At 33.6% G+C, this 18,618-nt stretch overlaps 1 protein-coding gene and 1 long non-coding RNA gene across 4 annotated transcripts; both read right to left on the reverse strand.

The window, feature by feature from the left end:
• LOC110266666 (ubiquitin carboxyl-terminal hydrolase 3-like) lies at nucleotides 12,225-13,194 on the reverse strand. Its single transcript, XM_021111584.1, has 5 exons — nucleotides 13,055-13,194; nucleotides 12,821-12,952; nucleotides 12,663-12,703; nucleotides 12,393-12,498; nucleotides 12,225-12,289 (listed from the first exon to the last, which is right to left on the reverse strand). The coding sequence occupies exons 1-4, from the start codon at nucleotides 13,127-13,129 to the stop codon at nucleotides 12,471-12,473; spliced, it is 276 nt and encodes a 91-aa protein (XP_020967243.1). The 5' UTR covers nucleotides 13,130-13,194; the 3' UTR covers nucleotides 12,225-12,289; nucleotides 12,393-12,470.
• Nucleotides 15,202-16,344, reverse strand: LOC107616864. Of its 3 annotated transcripts, none has more exons than XR_002354141.1 (3): nucleotides 16,108-16,344; nucleotides 15,657-15,938; nucleotides 15,202-15,585 (listed from the first exon to the last, which is right to left on the reverse strand). It is a non-coding gene; the product is annotated as an uncharacterized LOC107616864 (long non-coding RNA). The 3 variants fall into 3 exon arrangements; XR_002354140.1 differs by having other exon boundaries at nucleotides 15,202-15,551; nucleotides 15,657-15,984; XR_001614675.2 differs by having other exon boundaries at nucleotides 15,202-15,551; nucleotides 16,108-16,343.

The following is an 18,618-nucleotide window of genomic DNA, read 5'->3' on the forward strand; positions in this document are numbered from 1 at the left end:
AAAGAGTGATTGAGTTGATTGGTGAGGGGTATTTGGGGAAGAGAGTTATGTAAAGGTGTGAAGAGGAGAGAAGAAGTAGGTGGGGATCCAGTGGGGCCAAGGACTTTAATCATCCCTGCTCTAATTAGGCGTGTAAACACCCTCTGTAGGCAATCCTGGCGTTTAACGCCAGATTGCAGCATGTTTCTGGCGTTAAACGCCACTTCCATGCTTGTTTTGGGCGTTCAACGCCAGTCTCCAGCATGTTTCTGGCGTTGAACGCCAATTTTCCTCTGGGGTGCATTCCTGGCATTTAAATGCCAGAATGATGCTTGTTTCTGGCGTTTAACGCCAGTTTCATACTCTGTTCTGGCGTTAAACCCCAGCCAAATGCTCCTTACTGGCGTTTAAACGCCAGTAAGCCCTTCCTCCAGGGTGTTCTGTTTTCAATGTTGTTTTTCATTCTGTATTTGATTTTTCAGTAGTTTTTGTGACTCATAATGGATTCATCCTCATCCTTTCCAGTGTCTAGGATTATGAAATCAGCAGGGATGTAAAGGCCTTCAACCTTTACTAGTACGTCCTCTACTTGTCCATAAGCCTGTTTTCTTGAGTTGTCTGCCATCTCTAACGAGATTCTAGCAGCTTGTACCTCAAAGATTCCCAGTTTCTCCATTAGAGAGAGTGGCATGAGGTTTATCCCTGACCCAAGGTCACATAGAGCCTTCTCAAAGTTCATGGTGCCTATGGTACAAGGTATTAAGAACTTTCTAGGATCCTGTTTCTTCTGAGGCAATGTCAGTTGATCCAGATCACTTAGTTCATTGGTGAGCAAGGGAGGTTCATCTTCCCAAGTCTCATTACCAAATAATTTGGCATTCAGCTTCATGATAGCACCAAGGTACTTGGCAACTTGCTCTTCAGTAACATATTCATTCTCTTCAGAAGAAGAATACTCATCAGAGCTCATGAATGGCATAAGGAAGTTCAATCGAATCTCTATGGTCTCTAGATGAGTCTCAGATTCCTTTGGTTCCTCAGAGGGAAACTCCTTATTGATCACTGGACGTCCCAGGAGGTCTTCCTCACTCGGATTCACGTCCTTCTCCTCTTTTGTGGTTTCAGCCATGATGGTCATTTCAATGCCCTTGCACTCTCCTTTTGGATTTTCTTCTGTATTGCTTGGGAGAGTACTAGGAGGGATTTCAGTGACCCTTTTACTCAGCTGGCCCACTTGTGCTTCCAAATTTCTAATGGAAGACCTTGTTTCATTCATGAAACTTAGAGTGGCCTTAAATAGATCAGAGACTATATTTGCCAAGCTAGATGGATTCTGCTCAGAACTCTCTTTCTTTTACTGAGTGGATGATGGAAAAGGCTTGCTATTGCTAAACCTGTTTCTTCCACCATTATTAAAGCCTTGTTGAGGCTTTTGTTGATCCTTCCATGAGAGATTTGGGTGATTTCTCCATGAGGGATTATAGGTGTTCCCATATGGTTCACCCATGTAATTCACCTCTGCTATTGCAGGGTTCTCAGGATCATAAGCTTCTTCTTCAGAAGACGGCTCTTAATAAAAATTAAATTTGAAAGTTAGATTTCGAAAATAAATTTTAAAAAGGAGTTGATGATTTTCGAAAATTAAAGGAAGAATAAAATTCAAATTAAAATTTAAAACAATTAATTAATTAAAAAGAAATTTTGAAAAAGGTGAGAGGGAATTTTCGAAAATAAGAGAGAAGGTTAGTTAGGTAGTTTTGAAAAAGATATGATTGAAACAAAAATATAAGATTGATTGAAAAAGTTTTGAAATTTGTTTTTGAAAAAGATATGATTGAAATTTAAAAAGATATGATTGAAACAAAAAGATAAGATTTGAAAATCAATTTTAAAAAGATAAGAAGTTGGAAAAGATTTTGAAATTGAATTTGAAAAAGATATGATTGAAATTTTAATTTGAAAAAGATTTGAAAAGAAAATTAAAAAGATTTGATTTTGAAAACTAAAGTTTATTACTTGACTAACAAGAAACTAAAAAGATATGATTCTAGAGTTTAAAGATTGAACATTTCTTACTAGGCAAGTAACAACTTAATATTTTTGAATCAATCACATTAAATGTTAGTAACTAATTCGAAAATCATGAACTAAAATTAAGAAAAAGATTTTTGAAAATTAATTTGAAAAATTTTCAAAAATATTAGAAAGAAATTTTGAAAAAGATTTTGAAAAGATAAGATTTTTAAATTGAAAATTTGATTTGATTCATAAGAAACAATTAAATTTAAAAACTTTTTGACTAAATCAAATCATATTTTCAAAAATTTTGAGTAAAATAAGGAAAAGATATTTTTTATTTTTGAATTTTTAATGAAGAAAGAGAAAAACATGAAAAAGACTCATAACATAAAAATTATGAATCAAAACACACAATGCATGCTAGAACACTATGAATATCAAGATAAACACTAAGAAGACTTTGAAGATCAAGATGAACATCAAGAATTATTTTTGAAAATTTTTAATGAAAGAAGAATATGCAAGACACCAAACTTAGAAATTTTCAAACTTCAGAAACTAACAAATTAAAAATGCATATGAAAAACAAGAAAAGACACAAAACAAGAAAATATGAAGATCAAACAAGAAGACTTACCAAGAACAACTTGAAGATCATGAAGAACACTATGAATGCATGAATTTTCGAAAAATGCATAAATTTTTTAGAAAAAATGCAATTGACACCAAACTTAAAAATTGACTCTATACTCAAACAAGAAACAAAAAATATTTTTGATTTTATGATTTTATTAATTTTTTTGGATTTTTGTATATTTTTATTTTTTTGAAAACATATAGGGAAAAGGAAGCAATGAATTCAAAGTCCTCAATCAAGATTCCAGGAATCATACCATGTTAGTCTAAAGCTTGATGGCCAGCCAAACTTCAACATACCATTTTGAAACTTTAGAATTCATTCTTAAAAATTTTAAAATAATTTTCAAAAACAAAGGGAAAAAATTTTTTTTGAAAGATTTTTGAAGAATTTTTTTGTATTTTTCGAGAATTATGAAATAAAAACAAAAAGGTTAAAATTAAAATAAAGTTACCCAAACTCGAACAATCCCCGGCAACGGTGCCAAAAACTTGGTGTGCAAAATCGTGATCATTTCATTCCTTGGTAACGGCGCTAAAAACTCAATACGCACGTTCATGATCTTATATCTGTTTCACAACTTCGTACAACTAACCAGCAAGTGCACTGGGTCGTCCAAGTAATAAACCTTACGTGAGTAAGGGTCGATCCCACGGAGATTGTCGGCTTGAAGCAAGCTATAGTCACCTTGTAAATCTCAGTCAGGCGGATTCAAATGTATTAAGAAATTATAGTGGATGAAAATAAATAAAATATAAAATAGGATAGTGGTACTTATGTAATTCATTGGTGAGAAATTCAGAAAAGCGTATAGAGATGCTTTCGTTCCTCTGATCTCTGCTTTCCTGCTGTCTTCATCCAATCAATCCTACTCCTTTCCATGGCAAGCTTTATGTAGGGCATCACCGTTGTCAATGGCTACATCCCATCCTCCTGTGAAAATAGTCCAATGCGCTGTCACTGCATGACTAATCATCTGTCGGTTCTCGATCATACTAGAATAGGATTTACTATCCTTTTGCGTCCGTCACTGCGCCCAGCACTCGCGACTTTGAAGCTCGTCACAGCCATCCCTTCCCAGATCCTACTTGGAATACCACAGACAAGGTTTAGACTTTCCGGATCTCAGGAATGGCCATCCATGGGTTCTAACTTGTACCACGAAGACACTAATAACTCGGACTCGGTCCCCTGTATTAGATATCCAAGAGATATCCATTCAATCTAAGGTAGAACGGAAGTGATTGTCAGGCACGCGTTCATAAGTTGTGAATGATGATGACTGTCACGATCATCACATCCATCATACTGAAGTACGAATGAATATCTTAGAAGCAGAATAAGTTGAATTGAATAGAAAAACAGTAGTACCTTTGCATTAATCTTTGAGGAACAGCAGAGCTCCACACCTTAATATATGGTGTGTAGAAACTCTACCGTTGAAAAATACATAAGTGAAAGGTTCAGGCATGGCCGAATGGCCAGCCCCTATGATCTAAGAACTAAACGTCCCAAGATGATCCGAAGATGTAAACACAATAGTAAAAAGTCCTATTTATACTAAACTAGTTACTAGTGTTTACAGAAATAAGTAAATGATGCAGAAATCCACTTTTGGAGCCCACTTGGTGTGTGCTTGGGCTAAGCTTGAAGTTTACATGTGAAGAGGTCATTCTTGGAGTTGAACGCCAGTTTGTAACGTGTTTCTGGCGTTGAACTCCACTTTGCAACCTGTTTCTGGCGTTTGACTCTAGAATGCAGCATGAAACTGGCGTTGAACGCCAGTTTACGTCGTTAATGCTTATTCAAAGTATGTACTATTATATATTGCTGGAAAGCCCTGGATGTCTAATTTTCAACGCAATTAGAAGCGCGCCATTTGGAGTTCTGTAGCTCCAGAAAATCCACTTTGAGTACAGGGAGGTCAGAATCCAACAGCATCTGCAGTCCTTCTTCAACCTCTGAATCTGATTTTTGCTCAGGTCCCTCAATTTCAGCCAGAAAATACCTGAAATCACAGAAAAACACACAAACTCATAGTAAAGTCCAGAAATATAATTTTTAATTAAAAACTAATAAAAATATAATGAAAATTAATTAAATTATACTAAAAATATACTAAAAACAATGCCAAAAAGCGTATAAATTATCCGCTCATCAACTTGTCATCAGAGGCCATCATTTTATTTAGCTCACTTACCCAAATAGCCTACCTTTCATCAACCATTGTTAGCCAATTTTGAGCCTAATTAATCCATTTTGTTCTTAATGTTAGCACATCATTACCCCTAAGTGAAAAACAATAAATGTCCTTAATTTGGATCTTTAATTGGCTTAGGCTTGTGAGGGTGTATATCATTTGGGTATGGGAAACTTGGGACATTGGTTGAGAGAAAAGTGTGTTTTTGTATTTTTGTTGAAGATTTTTGGGAATCGGGTACGTACTCATGTATTGATTAAATGTAAAAAAAAAATATATAAAAAAAAGAGAGAAAAAGAAATAAAATGGGGACAAAAATACCCCAAAGTAAAGTTCAATAAAAATCAATGCATATCGAATGTGAATTAAAAAGAATGCATGAGTATGTGAAAAAGTGGGAATCATGGGTAGCTAGGTTCTGTATTAAAATTGTATAGGTTGTTATATGTGTTTGGTGAGAGCTTAGACTAATCAAAGATACAAATTTCAAGCTCACTTGACCATATGCATCCTTACCTTTACCTTAGCCCCATTACAACCTATGAATAAGTCCTCATGATGAATGTATGCATGCATTGAATAATTGTTGATTGTTAGATGAAAAACAAATCATGGAAAGCATAAGTAGAAGAGAATTGAGTGAATCGACCCTATACACTTGAGCGACTAGATCGGATACACTTCCGGTGAGGGTTCGATGCTCAATTCCTTGTTCCCGACTTTCATGAGCTTTTCTTCTTGCAAGTCTACTTGTACTTCATTTTGATATTTGAATTGGTAGAGTTTGTGAGTCGTCATATGACTTTTGCCCTACTTGCTTATATATGTTATTGGGGATTAATTTACTTTTAACCAAGTAGATAGAGTCATATTGCATTTAGTTGCATGCATGTAGGTAGGTTTATATAGTTTATTTGCATTGAATAAATGTTCATACCCCATTTTCTTGTCCTTCTTTATTTTTAGAATGAGGACATGCTTGGTTTAAGTGTGAGGAGATTTGATAAACTCCAATTTTGTGGTTTATCTTGTGCTTAATTTGGGAGATTTTATCAACTTTTCCCACATTTATTCAATGAAATAGCATGGTTTTGCAATTCTCCCTTGATTTGTGCTTAAATGTGAAAACATGCTTTTTAGGCCCTAAAATTGGTGATTTTAATTTACCTTAATTCCATTCGATGCCTTGATATGTTTGTTGAGTGATTTCAGGTCCATAAGGCAAGTATTGGATGGAAGAAGTGAGGAGAAAAGCATGCAAAGTGGGAGAACTCATGAAGAAATGAAGGAACCGTAAAGCTGTCAAGCCTGACCTCTTCGCACTCAATCGACCATAACTTGAGCTACAGAGGTCCAAATGAGGCGGTTCTAGTTGTGTTGGAAAGCTAACATCCGGAGCTTCGAAATGATATAAAATTTGGCATATGTTTCTTCACGTATAGGGGCGCGCACGCGCCATGTACGCGTGCGTGCCGATGCTACTCGTGGCCCACTAAAGATGAAATCGCTGGGGGCGATTTCTAAAACACTTTAGGCCCAACCCAACTCATTTCTGATGCTATTTCATGTAGAATTCAAGCTTGGGCAAGGGGGAGCAATTGTTTGTAGTTTTGGCATCATGTAGGTTAGTTTCTAGAGAGAGAAGCTCACTCTTCTCTCTAGAATTATGTTAGGTTAATTTCTCCTAGATCTAGGTTCAATCTCATCTTTTCATCTTGTTTCCTTTATGATTTCTTGATTTTACACTTCCATTCTCTTAGTTTATGATGTTAATTTTTCTTTTATGGCATAAAGCCAGCCATGGAAAGGAGTAAGACTGATTGGATGAAGATAGCAGGAAAGCAGAGGTTCAGAGGAACGAAAAGCATCTCCATTCGCTTATCTGAAATTCCTACCAATGATTTACATAAGTATCTCTATCCCTATTTTATTATATTAAATTCGAAAACACTATTATCACTTTATATCTGCCTGACTGAGATTTACAAGGTGACCATAGCTTGCTTCATACCAACAATCTCCGTGGATTCGACCCTTACTCACGTAAGGTATTACTTGGACGACCCAGTGCACTTGCTGGTTAGTTGTATCGAAGTTGTGACAATTATGTATTGAGATCAGCGCACCAAGTTGCTCACGTTGCCAGGGATTGTTTGAGCCTGGACATCACAATTTTGTGCACCAAGTTTTTGGCGCCGTTGCCGGGGATTGTTCGTGTTTGGACAACTGACGGTTCATATTGTTGCTCAGATTAGGTAATTTTCTTTTTGTTTTCTTTTCAAAAATCTTTCAAAAATATTTTCAAAAAAAAAAATTTTTCTCTTTTGTTTTCGAAAAAAAAAAAATAAATAAAAATGTTTCCATTGGCAAGGGTGATGCCTCCAGACGATTAGCCGTGCCGTGACAGGGCATTGGATCATTTTCCCGTGAAATGACCGAAAGTAGCCATTGACAGTGGTGATGTATCACATAAAGCCAGCCATGGAAAGGAGTAAGACTGATTGGATGAAGATAGCAGGAAAGCAGAGGTTCAGAGGAACGAAAAGCATCTCCATTCGCTTATCTGAAATTCCTACCAATGATTTACATAAGTATCTTTATCCCTATTTTATTATATTAAATTTGAAAACACTATTATCACTTTATATCTGCCTGACTGAGATTTACAAGGTGACCATAGCTTGCTTCATACCAACAATCTCCGTGGGATTCGACCCTTACTCACGTAAGGTATTACTTGGACGACCCAGTGCACTTGCTGGTTAGTTGTATCGAAGTTGTGACAATTATGTATTGAGATCAGCGCACCAAGTTGCTCACGTTGCCAGGGATTGTTTGAGCCTGGACATCACAATTTTGTGCACCACTCTCTTTTATGTTGATGGATGCTTATGTTGGATTAGATCTCTTTTAATGAAATTTAATGTTAGACGTTCTTTTAATTGATGATTTGAGTTGTTGATTTACTTTTCTTGCAATTTGTAGTTGGTAGATTTATTATTCTTGCACTTTTACTATGCTTTCTATTTGTACCCACCAAGTGTTTGACAAAATGCTTGGTTGGGCTTTAGAGTAGATTTTGAGCATTCTTGGCTTGGCAAGAGTAATTAGGCAATCTGACTTATGTTAGTGATCTAGAGTTGTTAGCTAGTATGATTTCTATTGACTCTAATCTCTTGCTAATTCAATTAGAAGGTGATTAGAACTTTTGGATTGAGATTAGCTAGTCTTATTAGACTTTCTCTCATGGAAGATAACTTATATCTTCTTCCATAATTGGGGATGACGTAATAAGATAAATTTTTGTTAATTATTGTTATTAGTGACTAAGATGGAAAGCCTATGATCTCAATTCTTGCCATGAATGTCTCTCTTTTTATTTGTTTTCTTTAATTACTTGCTTAATTTACTTTTTCTTGTTCCTCTTATAACCCAAAACCCCCTTGCATCTTCATAGCCAATAATTGACCACTTCATTGCAATTCCTTGTGAGACGACCCGAAGTCTAAATTCTTCGGTTAATTCTTATTTGGGATTTGTACTTGTGACAGCCAAATTTTTGCATGTGAGGATTCTTTATTGGTGTAGAACTATACTTGCAACGAGAATTCATTCAATTGAGAAAATTCTATATCAACAAAAGTTCTCACATCACTCCTGCAGCAACAGTATTAAGAAAAAGAATTTAAAAAATATTGAGTTAATTTCTTACCTTTTGTTACTAAACATAACAATGAATTGTTTTTAAGAAATCTTGAAGCACGCGCCCAGCTGGTGGCTCCCCATTTTCCAAAGCAAATGCGACAAATCATAACCCAGAAGAGGTAAATGGTAAGGTTTTGGTAACAAGAAAAACTATGAAAGAAAGAAAATTTATTTTCACAAGAAATGATCTCACCAGAAGTGGGATAAAGAAAGAAATAATGGACAAACTAGATCAACAGAGAATATTTCCGTTGTGGTGGAAAGGGCCATTGGTGTCATACCTGTTGTACTACAAGGCACTTAGTTGATTTTTATCAAGTATCCTTAAAAAATGAAGACAAAGGAAAGGAGATAAATTTTGTTTTAAAGGATGTTGTTGAAAATTACACCACTCATTATGAAGTATTTGATTTCTTTGAGAATCCTAAAAGAAATATTGGTAATTTAATCAATGGTGAAAAAGTGTAATATTTGGGTTCGTTAAGTACTTATGTAAAAAAAATAATGTAAGAAACTTCATGTTAAGTTTCATTTCCTATGTATTTAAATTTCAAGTATGATGTATATAAATAATGTTTAATAAAGTNTATGTCGAATTCTAATAATAATAATAATAATAATAATAATAATAATTTTGGTATATGATATTATTTTGGTTTAATTACTCTGTTTGTCCCTATAGTTTTGTAAAATTCTTAATTAGGTCTCTATACTTTTTTTTCCTTTTAACTGAGTTCTCGTACTAATTTTTTTTAATTGGGTCTCCTACACTTTTTTTTTATTTGAGTTCCTGCACCAATTTTTTTTTTAGTTGGGTCCCTATACAATTATGCTAATTACTACCAAGAGGGACCTAATTGAAAAAAAAATTGGTGCAGGGACCCAATTAAAAAGAAAAAATATAAGGACCTAATTGAAAATTTTGCGAAACTATAGGGACCAAAAGAATAATTAAACCCACTATTTTTATGTACAATGCTTCTTAGAAAAATAATTCCAAAATAGGAATATAATTTTAATGCACATGTATTTTTACTCATTTTATTATTATTATTTGTCTTTGAAAAAAATGATAAGGACATATAATGAAGATGTTTACCTTGCGGGTAGTGCAAGTTCGCATATCATTCTCAAAAATAATATATATTTTACTCAACTTATATCAAAAGAAGTTTATGTTAATACCATTATTGGCTCAGGCAATATGATAGAAGGATCCAAAAGAGGTATAATTTTATTTTTCGGAGGAACAAAATTTATAATAAATAATGTACTATTGTCTACTAAATCTTTAAGGAACTTATTAATTTTAAATATATTCACCGAAATGGATATCATATTGAAATAATAAATGATGAAAATCATAAGTACTTATGTATCACAACTCAAGATTTAAATAAAAAGGTTATAATAGAAAAGTTACCCTCACTTTTTCTGGATTATATTATACTAAAATCAGTGCAATTGAGTCACATGCCATTGTAAACCAAAAGTTTACCATCCCAAATGAATTCATAATTTGGTATGATCGATTGAGACATTCTGGAACAACCATGGTGTAGAGAATTATTGAAAACTCCCATAAACATTCACTAAAGAACCATAAATTTCTTAAATCTAGTGAATTTTATTGTGCTGCATGTTCTCAGGAAAAACTAATTTTAAGGCAATCACTAATAAAGATTGAATTTGAGTCTCCTGAATTCCTAAAAAAGAATTCAAGGCGATATATGTGGACCTATTCATCCACCATGTGGACCTTTTAGATATTTTATGGTCCTATTAGACGCATCTTAGAGATGGTCACATGTGTGCTTATTGTCTTCTCACAACTTGGCATTTGCGATATTACTTGCTCAAATTATTTTATTAAAAGCTTAGTTTTGAGAAAATCCAATCAAAACACTTTGTATTTGATAATGTTGGTGAATTTACCTCTTAAGCTTTCGACGCTTATTGTATGGCCAATGGTATAAGTATTGAACATTCAGTAGCTCATGTTCATAAACAAAATGGACTAACAGAATCACTTATTAAACGGCTCCAATTGATTGCTAGACCCTTACTTATGAGAATAAATCTCCCAACCTCTGCTTGGGACATGCCATTTTACATGTTGTAGCACTTATTCGCTTAATGCCAACAAGTTGTCATCAATTCTCTCCTCTGCAATTAGCTTTTGGCTAGCAGCCAATATTTTCCATTTGAGAATATTCGGATATGCAATATATATTTCAATTGGCCCACCTTCTCGCACCAAAATGGGACCCCAAAGAAAATTAAGAATTTATGTGGGATATGATTCTCCCTCTATAGTGAGTTATCTTGAGAAACAAACTAGAGATGTATTTAAAGTCCGATTTATAGATTGTCATTTTGATGAATCAAAATTTTCAACTTTAGAAAGAGAGAATAAGCTTCTTGAAAATGAACATAATAATTGGAATGCATCATCCTTGAAAGATTAGGACAACAAAATGTGAACTAGAAGTTCAAAAGATTATACATTTGTAAAGAATAATAAATGAATTATCTGATACATTTTCTGATGCAAAAAGGATAACGAAATTCTATATACTAACTGAAAATGCTCCAATTTAAATTGATGTCCCAGTCGGACAAATGACTATCGAAACAAATTCACGTCAGAAGTGTGGTAGGCCTGTTGATTCTAAAAGACAAAAATACTCAAAATTAAATACTATTCCTGTTGAAAAATATAAAGACATAGAAAAGACACCAGCAAGTATCGAAAATTCAGATATAGTTTTGACGCCAAAAAATGTTTAGGTACCTAAAAATTTCAAAAATTGTGAAAATGATGAAATCTCGCACTACTACATAATTGACTTTTACTAACATTTAAAAAATTTTACTAAATCATATTAAAATATTACCTATGTATATTAGTAACATTTTAACAAATGTTAAATATACCTTATGTTACTAAAGAGTTTTACTAACATTCTTCTAAAGATTTAATAACATTTAGTAAAAATATTATAAAAGATATTCTATAGTAATATTATGAAAAGTGTTACAATAGACCATTCATGGTAACACTTAGAGAAATGTTACGATAGATATTTTTTGTAACACTTAGAAAAATGTTACCATAGATATTTTCTGTAACACTTAGAAAAATATTACAATAGATATTTTTTGTACACTTAAAAAATGTTACAATAGATATTTTATGTAATACTTAAAAAATATCACAATAAGTCTTCCTAATAACATTTTAAAAAATATTACAATAGATATTCTATAGCAATACTCTAATAAATGTTACAAAAGATTTTCTTTGCTAATAACAAAAAAATATCACAATAGATTTTTAGTAACATTTAAATGCACAAAATATTGAATTATATTTTTTTTTCAATTACATATTCTACACCCACTTTACAAATTAAACTAAAGATATTTAAACATTAAAATTGGTCTAATAAGTCAATTTTCTAATTTCTTCAATATACTTAGATGATTAATAACCTGCCTTGAGAGTCCATCAAAACTTGAGCAACTTCCATCTCTCTGTCATTCTCGTGAAATACACCACGCTGAAACACATAAATGTCCGAAAATGGCAAATGAGCATTATATTTGGATAACCATTAGTGTCAATCTCTATTATTTGTGCAATTTGAGGAAGAAAGAAAGGAAGCATTGGCAGGAAGAAATAATAACCTGCATCGGGTCCATGCTTGCAGTAGTTTTGAAGAACTTGTCAAAGAATGACCCCTAAACTAGAATACAACAAAATCAACAGAAAGCAAATGAGAAAGAACAGTAGATCAATGCACCAATAATCCTATAACTAGGCAACTACTGTGAACGAAGTAAGCTTACCAAGCTTGACCTCAGAAGTTATGTTCCCAAGAGCATGAAGAAGCCCAATTGTACCACAAGCATTACCCACAGTTTTCTTCATAAAATACACTTTATTGCTATTTTCCTACACCGGAACAGCAACTACATAATCAGTGACCTAATATATCATACATTTACATTCTAACCAATATTCAGATTCTTTGGTTCCATTATCCAATTTTGCGAAAAAAAATTCTCAAAGAACAGAAGGAAAAAGGAATAATCATACTAGGAGATATGTCCACTTACCCTTTTTTATTTTTTTCCTGTTGCAAACTCTCTTCTTCGGTCTGATAAAATCAGAAGCAGCAAAAATGAACAAGATTATAGTATAGAATCCCTTTTTTTAACTTAATGGCATAGAATTCAGCTCAAATAATTTTTTCTTTTTTGAAAAAAAAGTAAACCTTAGAGGTGAGTGGATAAAGGAAAAGGACGGCAAGAACAGGGCTTGGAACCATTTGAAGAAGGTCATCGTCTAAGTCATAAACATCGCAGGATTCAGCTTCGTCTGGTGGAAGCCCAAGACCCCATAGGAACTGAAATTCATGCAATTAACTCAAACCTTCTCCTCTTTTGAAGAAGAAATAGAGAGAGAGAGAGAGAGAGAGAGAGAGAGAGAACAGATTAGCTGAGGTAACCCGATTGATCACGTCAGGATTAGCTTCAAGAGGAAGCCACCTCTTGGCAGAGGGTCTTTCGTCCAAGGTAGCCATTTCTTGCTTTCCTCTCTTGTAGCGGCTCTAATTCTATGTCAAGAACTATACGTGAAAGAACAAAACCAATTTTATATCTCTAAACAATAGACTTCTATAAGAATCTGCAACTTGCTCAACAATTATGAATCATTTTCAAATATATTTCATGCCACCAGGCTAAAGCAATTTACAGTTATATCATGCATGATACTAGTTCAGAAACAGAATTGTCCAAGAGTTATAGGAAGGAGTCTTACGGTGGGAGGTCCAGGCCGGCTGCCGCCTAGAGTACGAGATGAGAATGCACTGCTATATATCATTTTCCATCTTCCTTGCAATTTATCGAGGTCAGCCGAGAGATCAACTAGTCCTTCGGTAGCTTCGAGTTCCTTAGCCGCAGCATCCGCCTTTCTCAAATGATCCTCATTTGTAGTAAGACCTCATATGTTGATGGTAGACACGAGCCTTCGGGAAGTAATTCATTGAGTAGTTGTAGTAACATATTAAATGATACGTTGCTCCAACCATGAAGGTTCTTTATGTGGAGCAAACGAACAATAGTTGATAACTTTGTAAAATCTTTACATCCCGGATATAATTCTTGATGAGCATCATGGATCAACTTGTAAAACTTCTTAGTTTCTTCATCAATCTCTTCTTCATTTTCATCCTCATCCAATGCGTCATCAAATTGACTCGTTTCAAATTACCTCGACATCATGAAAGTCTCTTCCAACAATTTATCCAAGTTATCTTGTATTTCAGATCCATCATTCTCAGCAAATTTTGAAGATCCACATTCTCCATGAAATATCCACTTATTGTATCCCTTATCAAACCCATCACAAAATAAATGCTCGTAAACATCCTCTCGATTTCCCCAAGAACAATTATTGCAATTCTTACAAGGGCATAGAATCTGAGTTCCTTCAGCCGCATTATGAAAGGCAAAATCAAAAAACTCATCTAATCCATCTAAGTACTTCTTAGAAGTTCGCGGTTTGAGCATCCAACTCTTATCCATGACTAACTTATCTCAGCAGAAGCTATTCCAGTTTTTTCTCGAAGCTCTCTAATGGCAGCCAATTTGGGCTCTTCACCGTCTTCAATTCCCCCCTGATTTTTAAGATCCCAAAGAGACGAGCAATCGATTTAGCTGAAACTTTTAATACTATACTAGACCTAGGAAATAACTAAAATATAACAGGCAACAAAATTAATAATCCATTTTTCTGCAATGACTTGGAACAATGCACAAGTCTTTACTATTGATGTATCTCTAACTTCAAAGTAGGTATCTCGCAGGAAAGACAAAATAAAAAAAAATAAATAAATAATTATAACACTCAATCAATGAACATAACAAATGGATCCCTTCCATATAATCTGAAACCTGCATAGTGAAAATTGTAGAACATACTCATAAAATTTCTAAATTATACACACAAATTCAAACTAAATATCATAGCATATGATCTGAAATCTAAGCTATCAGACGGTTATTCTGAAACATTTCGGTTAAGCTCAAATAACCTTAGATAAATACCACATGTCACAATCACCAAAAATCTTAATGAATTACAAAACAGAATAGAGATCTCAGTATAGTTCATTAATTTATGCCCATACTTGTTAATTACATTATCTAATGCAAATAATATGTGAAAACCTGAAAATTAAAATTTAAAAGATAAAAAAAAAATTTTGCACCCTAACTGCAAAAAAATATAAAAGAATCATATGATCCAAGAATGAATAATAGCCTTTGCTTAAATTTTAAGGATATGGGTGCTCAAAACTTAGCCCTTCTAGTTAAACAGGGCTAGAAAATTATTACTCAACCTCAATCTCTATTGTCGAAAATTCTAAAAGGCAAGTACTTCATGTTTTATGAATGCTGAGAATGGAACTTTACCTTGGTGGGGTTGGCGCAGTATTTTGGAGGGGCGGAAGGTCATTAAGAAGGGGCTGGTGTGGCATGTTAGTGATGGGAACAACATCAAGATCTTTAGAGACCCGTGGTTGTCTGATTCTTATCCATTCTCCGTTTCACAATCATCAATGCTCAACCTACCGAATTCACCAATTATGTATGTCAGAAATTTAATTTTACCCAATGGTGAGTGGGATCAAACTCTTATTACAAACACTTTCAATTCTGAAAATTCTGAGAGGATACTGGCCACACGTATAAACAGGGGAGATGATAAAATTATATGAGCTCTTAATAGAAGTGGTCTGTACGAAACAAGTAGAGGATACCAGGTAGCTTACAGGTTCAATCACCCACCGGTTGAATTTTGCTCTGAAGCTATGCAAAATCGAGCTCTCTGGAAGGATATGTGGCAGCTGAGGATTCCGGTGAAGATCAAGATCTTTCTCTGGAGGGGATTTCATGAGAGGCTCCCAACCCTTCAAGCACTGAATCACCGTATTCCATCTATTTTTCCAATTTGCAAGAGATGTAACCAGCACTAGCAATCAATTAATCATTGTATTTGGGCATGTGAAAAATCAAGAGAGGTTTGGGAGAAATGAAACTTACCCACATCAGTAGAAGAGGATATCGACAATTCATTCTATCGATCTTGACGGCGACGAAGCTCCTTCTCCGTACAGTTTGATGGCGATTCTGAGTTGGCTCATATGGAAGACGAGAAATCAGATGCTGTTCGAAGATGAAGCCTTCTCGGTGGACACAGTCGTGGCTTCCGCTCTCAAGCTCTACAATCAAATTCAACAATCCCTCAACTCTTAGATATGGCACTCTTATTCTCCAATTCTGATTATCAAATCTGATTGTGAAGTTTTCTTGCTAGTCCCACCACTGAATTGAAGGAGCAATTAAACTCATTTATACCTAAATTCAAAATCTAAATTCAAATAAACAACTTAATTAGTGAGAAATTACATATGAATGATTCAAATCTGGATCAAAGTCAGTAAGAGAAGAAAGAATATGAAAAGAGGTTCTTCTTCTCCTCCATTAGACTCACCTCAAAACAGAAAATAACAAATCCAACCCTAAAATTTGTTGAAACGAGAAAGATTCAAGGAGCGAAGGAGCACGATTGAGAGCGCCAGTGAGATTGAGAGCAAGAGTGCAAAGGAGAACTGAGATTTGGAGTGAGATTGAGAGCGCTAGCTGGTTCCTGATCTTTCTTCCATTTCAATCGTTAGGCTAGGTCTCCAATTTAATTTGCAGAGGGTTATAGGAATAGGTAATATTTTTGAAGTTTTTTAAAAAAATATATATATATATATTTACTAACATTTCATTATAAATGTTACTTTATATAAAATTTTATAATAATTACTAACACTTTAATAAATGTTAAGCAATAAATGTTATCAAATCTTCAAAATGTAGTAGTGTCGATAAATTATGTCTTTACAGGAGAAAAATGGATCCAAAATAAAATAATTATCAATGAAATATTTGCATATAATGTGGCATTACACATCATGCATGAAAGTAAGGATTTTGAGCCAAAAACAGTCGAAGAATGTCGACAAAGGAATGACTTGCCAAAAATAGAAAGAAGTTATGAAGGTTGAGTTAGAGTCACTTGCAAAGCGTGAAGTCTTTCGATCTGTAGTCTGTACGCCAGAAGATTTAAAATCTGTTGGATATATATGGGTATTTGTGAGAAAATAAAATGAGAAAAGTGAAGTTGTACACTACAAAACTTGACTTGTTGCATAAAGTTTTCACAAAGGTTTGGTATAGATTATAAAGAAATATATTTTCCTATAGTAGATGCAATAACATTGCGTTATTTGGTCAATTTATCCGCATACCATAAACTACATATGCATCTAATGGATGTAGTTACAGCATATTTATACAGATCATTAGATCATGATATCTATATAAAAATTACTGAAGGACTAAAGATATTTAAATCATCCAATGAATATTTGCAGAGGTTATACTTAGTTAAATTACAAAAATCTTTATATGGTCTAAAACAATCTGGACGAATGTGGTATAATCATTTTATTGAGTATCTGGCCAAAAATGGATTCAAGAATGATGATATCTGCCCATGTATTTTCATAAAAAAATCTGCATCGTGATTCATTATAATTGCAGTGTACGTTAATGATTTAAATATCATTGGAACCCCTAAAGAGATTCTAACAATTATAAAAACTCTAAAAAAGAGTTTTTGAGATGAAAGATCTTGAAAAGACTAAATTTTGTCTCAACCTGCAGATCGAGCATACAAAAAATGAGATTTTTATTCATCAAACAACATACACAAAAAAGATCTTGAAGAGATTTTATATAGATAAGTCACATCCATTAATTATCCCAATGATCGTAAGGTCTTTGGATGTGGAAAATAATCAATTCCGTCCTAAAGAAGAAAATGAAGATATCCTTGGTCTTGAAGTACCATATCTCAGTGTCATTAGAGCACTAATGTATCTTACTAATAATATACGACCTAATATATCATTTGTAATGAATTTACTAGTAAGGTATAGTTTCTCTCTAACCAGAAGACATTGGAATAGAATCAAATAAATCTTTCAATATTTTCATGTAATAGTTGATATGGGACTGATTTATCCATATGAATTTAAGTCGCAATTAATTGGCAATGCAGATGTAGGATACTTTTCTAATCCACACAAAGAAAGATCTCAAACAGGATATCTATTCACATATGGTGATACAGCTATATCATGAGGTCCATAAAACAGACAATAGCAGCAACATCTTCTAATCATGCTGAAATTATAGCGATACATGAAGCAAATCACGAGTATTTTTTGCTCAGGAGTTTAATCCAATATATTTTGTCATCATGTGGACTGATTGACCATAAAATTTCTCCAACTATTTTGTTTGAAGATAATACAACATACTTTGCTCAACTTAAGGGTGAATACATCAAAGGTGATAAAACAAAGCATATTTCTTCCAAATTCTTCTTTACTCATGATCTTCAAAATCAAGGAGCAATTGATGTCTAACAGATCTGCTCAAGTGATAACCTGGTAGATTTATTTACAAAGTCACTTCCAAAATCCTCCTTTAAAAGATTGGCACATCAGATTGGGATGTGCCGATTTTGAGATATTAAATAATGTCAACAAGAGGGGGAGACTATTCTTTTTTCCTTGGTCAGGTTTTTCTCCCTATTGGATTTTTCTTGACAAAGTTTTTAATGAGGCAGCCCTCAAAAAATATTGTATTCTTTTTCCTTCACTAAAATTTTTATTTTCATTGAATTTTTTTAGTAAGATTTGAATGAGGTATAATCTTAAATGGACATCTAAAAAAGAGTGTTATGATAAGAATGAATGTGAATACCCATTAATATTTAAGCAGCTCATTTTCTCAAAAAGAAAAAAGTTTAAATTTTCAAATAAATCAAATTAGTGAAGGTTGAAAATACAAGTTTAGTACGTGTATAAATAAAAACAAAGCCTTTGACATTTCACACGACAACAATACATAACAAACATTCCTCTTTTTTTTCTTTATAAGTTAC

Source organism: Arachis ipaensis, chromosome B09 (genome assembly GCF_000816755.2).
Source record: "Arachis ipaensis cultivar K30076 chromosome B09, Araip1.1, whole genome shotgun sequence".
Classification (NCBI taxonomy): Eukaryota; Viridiplantae; Streptophyta; class Magnoliopsida; order Fabales; family Fabaceae; genus Arachis; species Arachis ipaensis.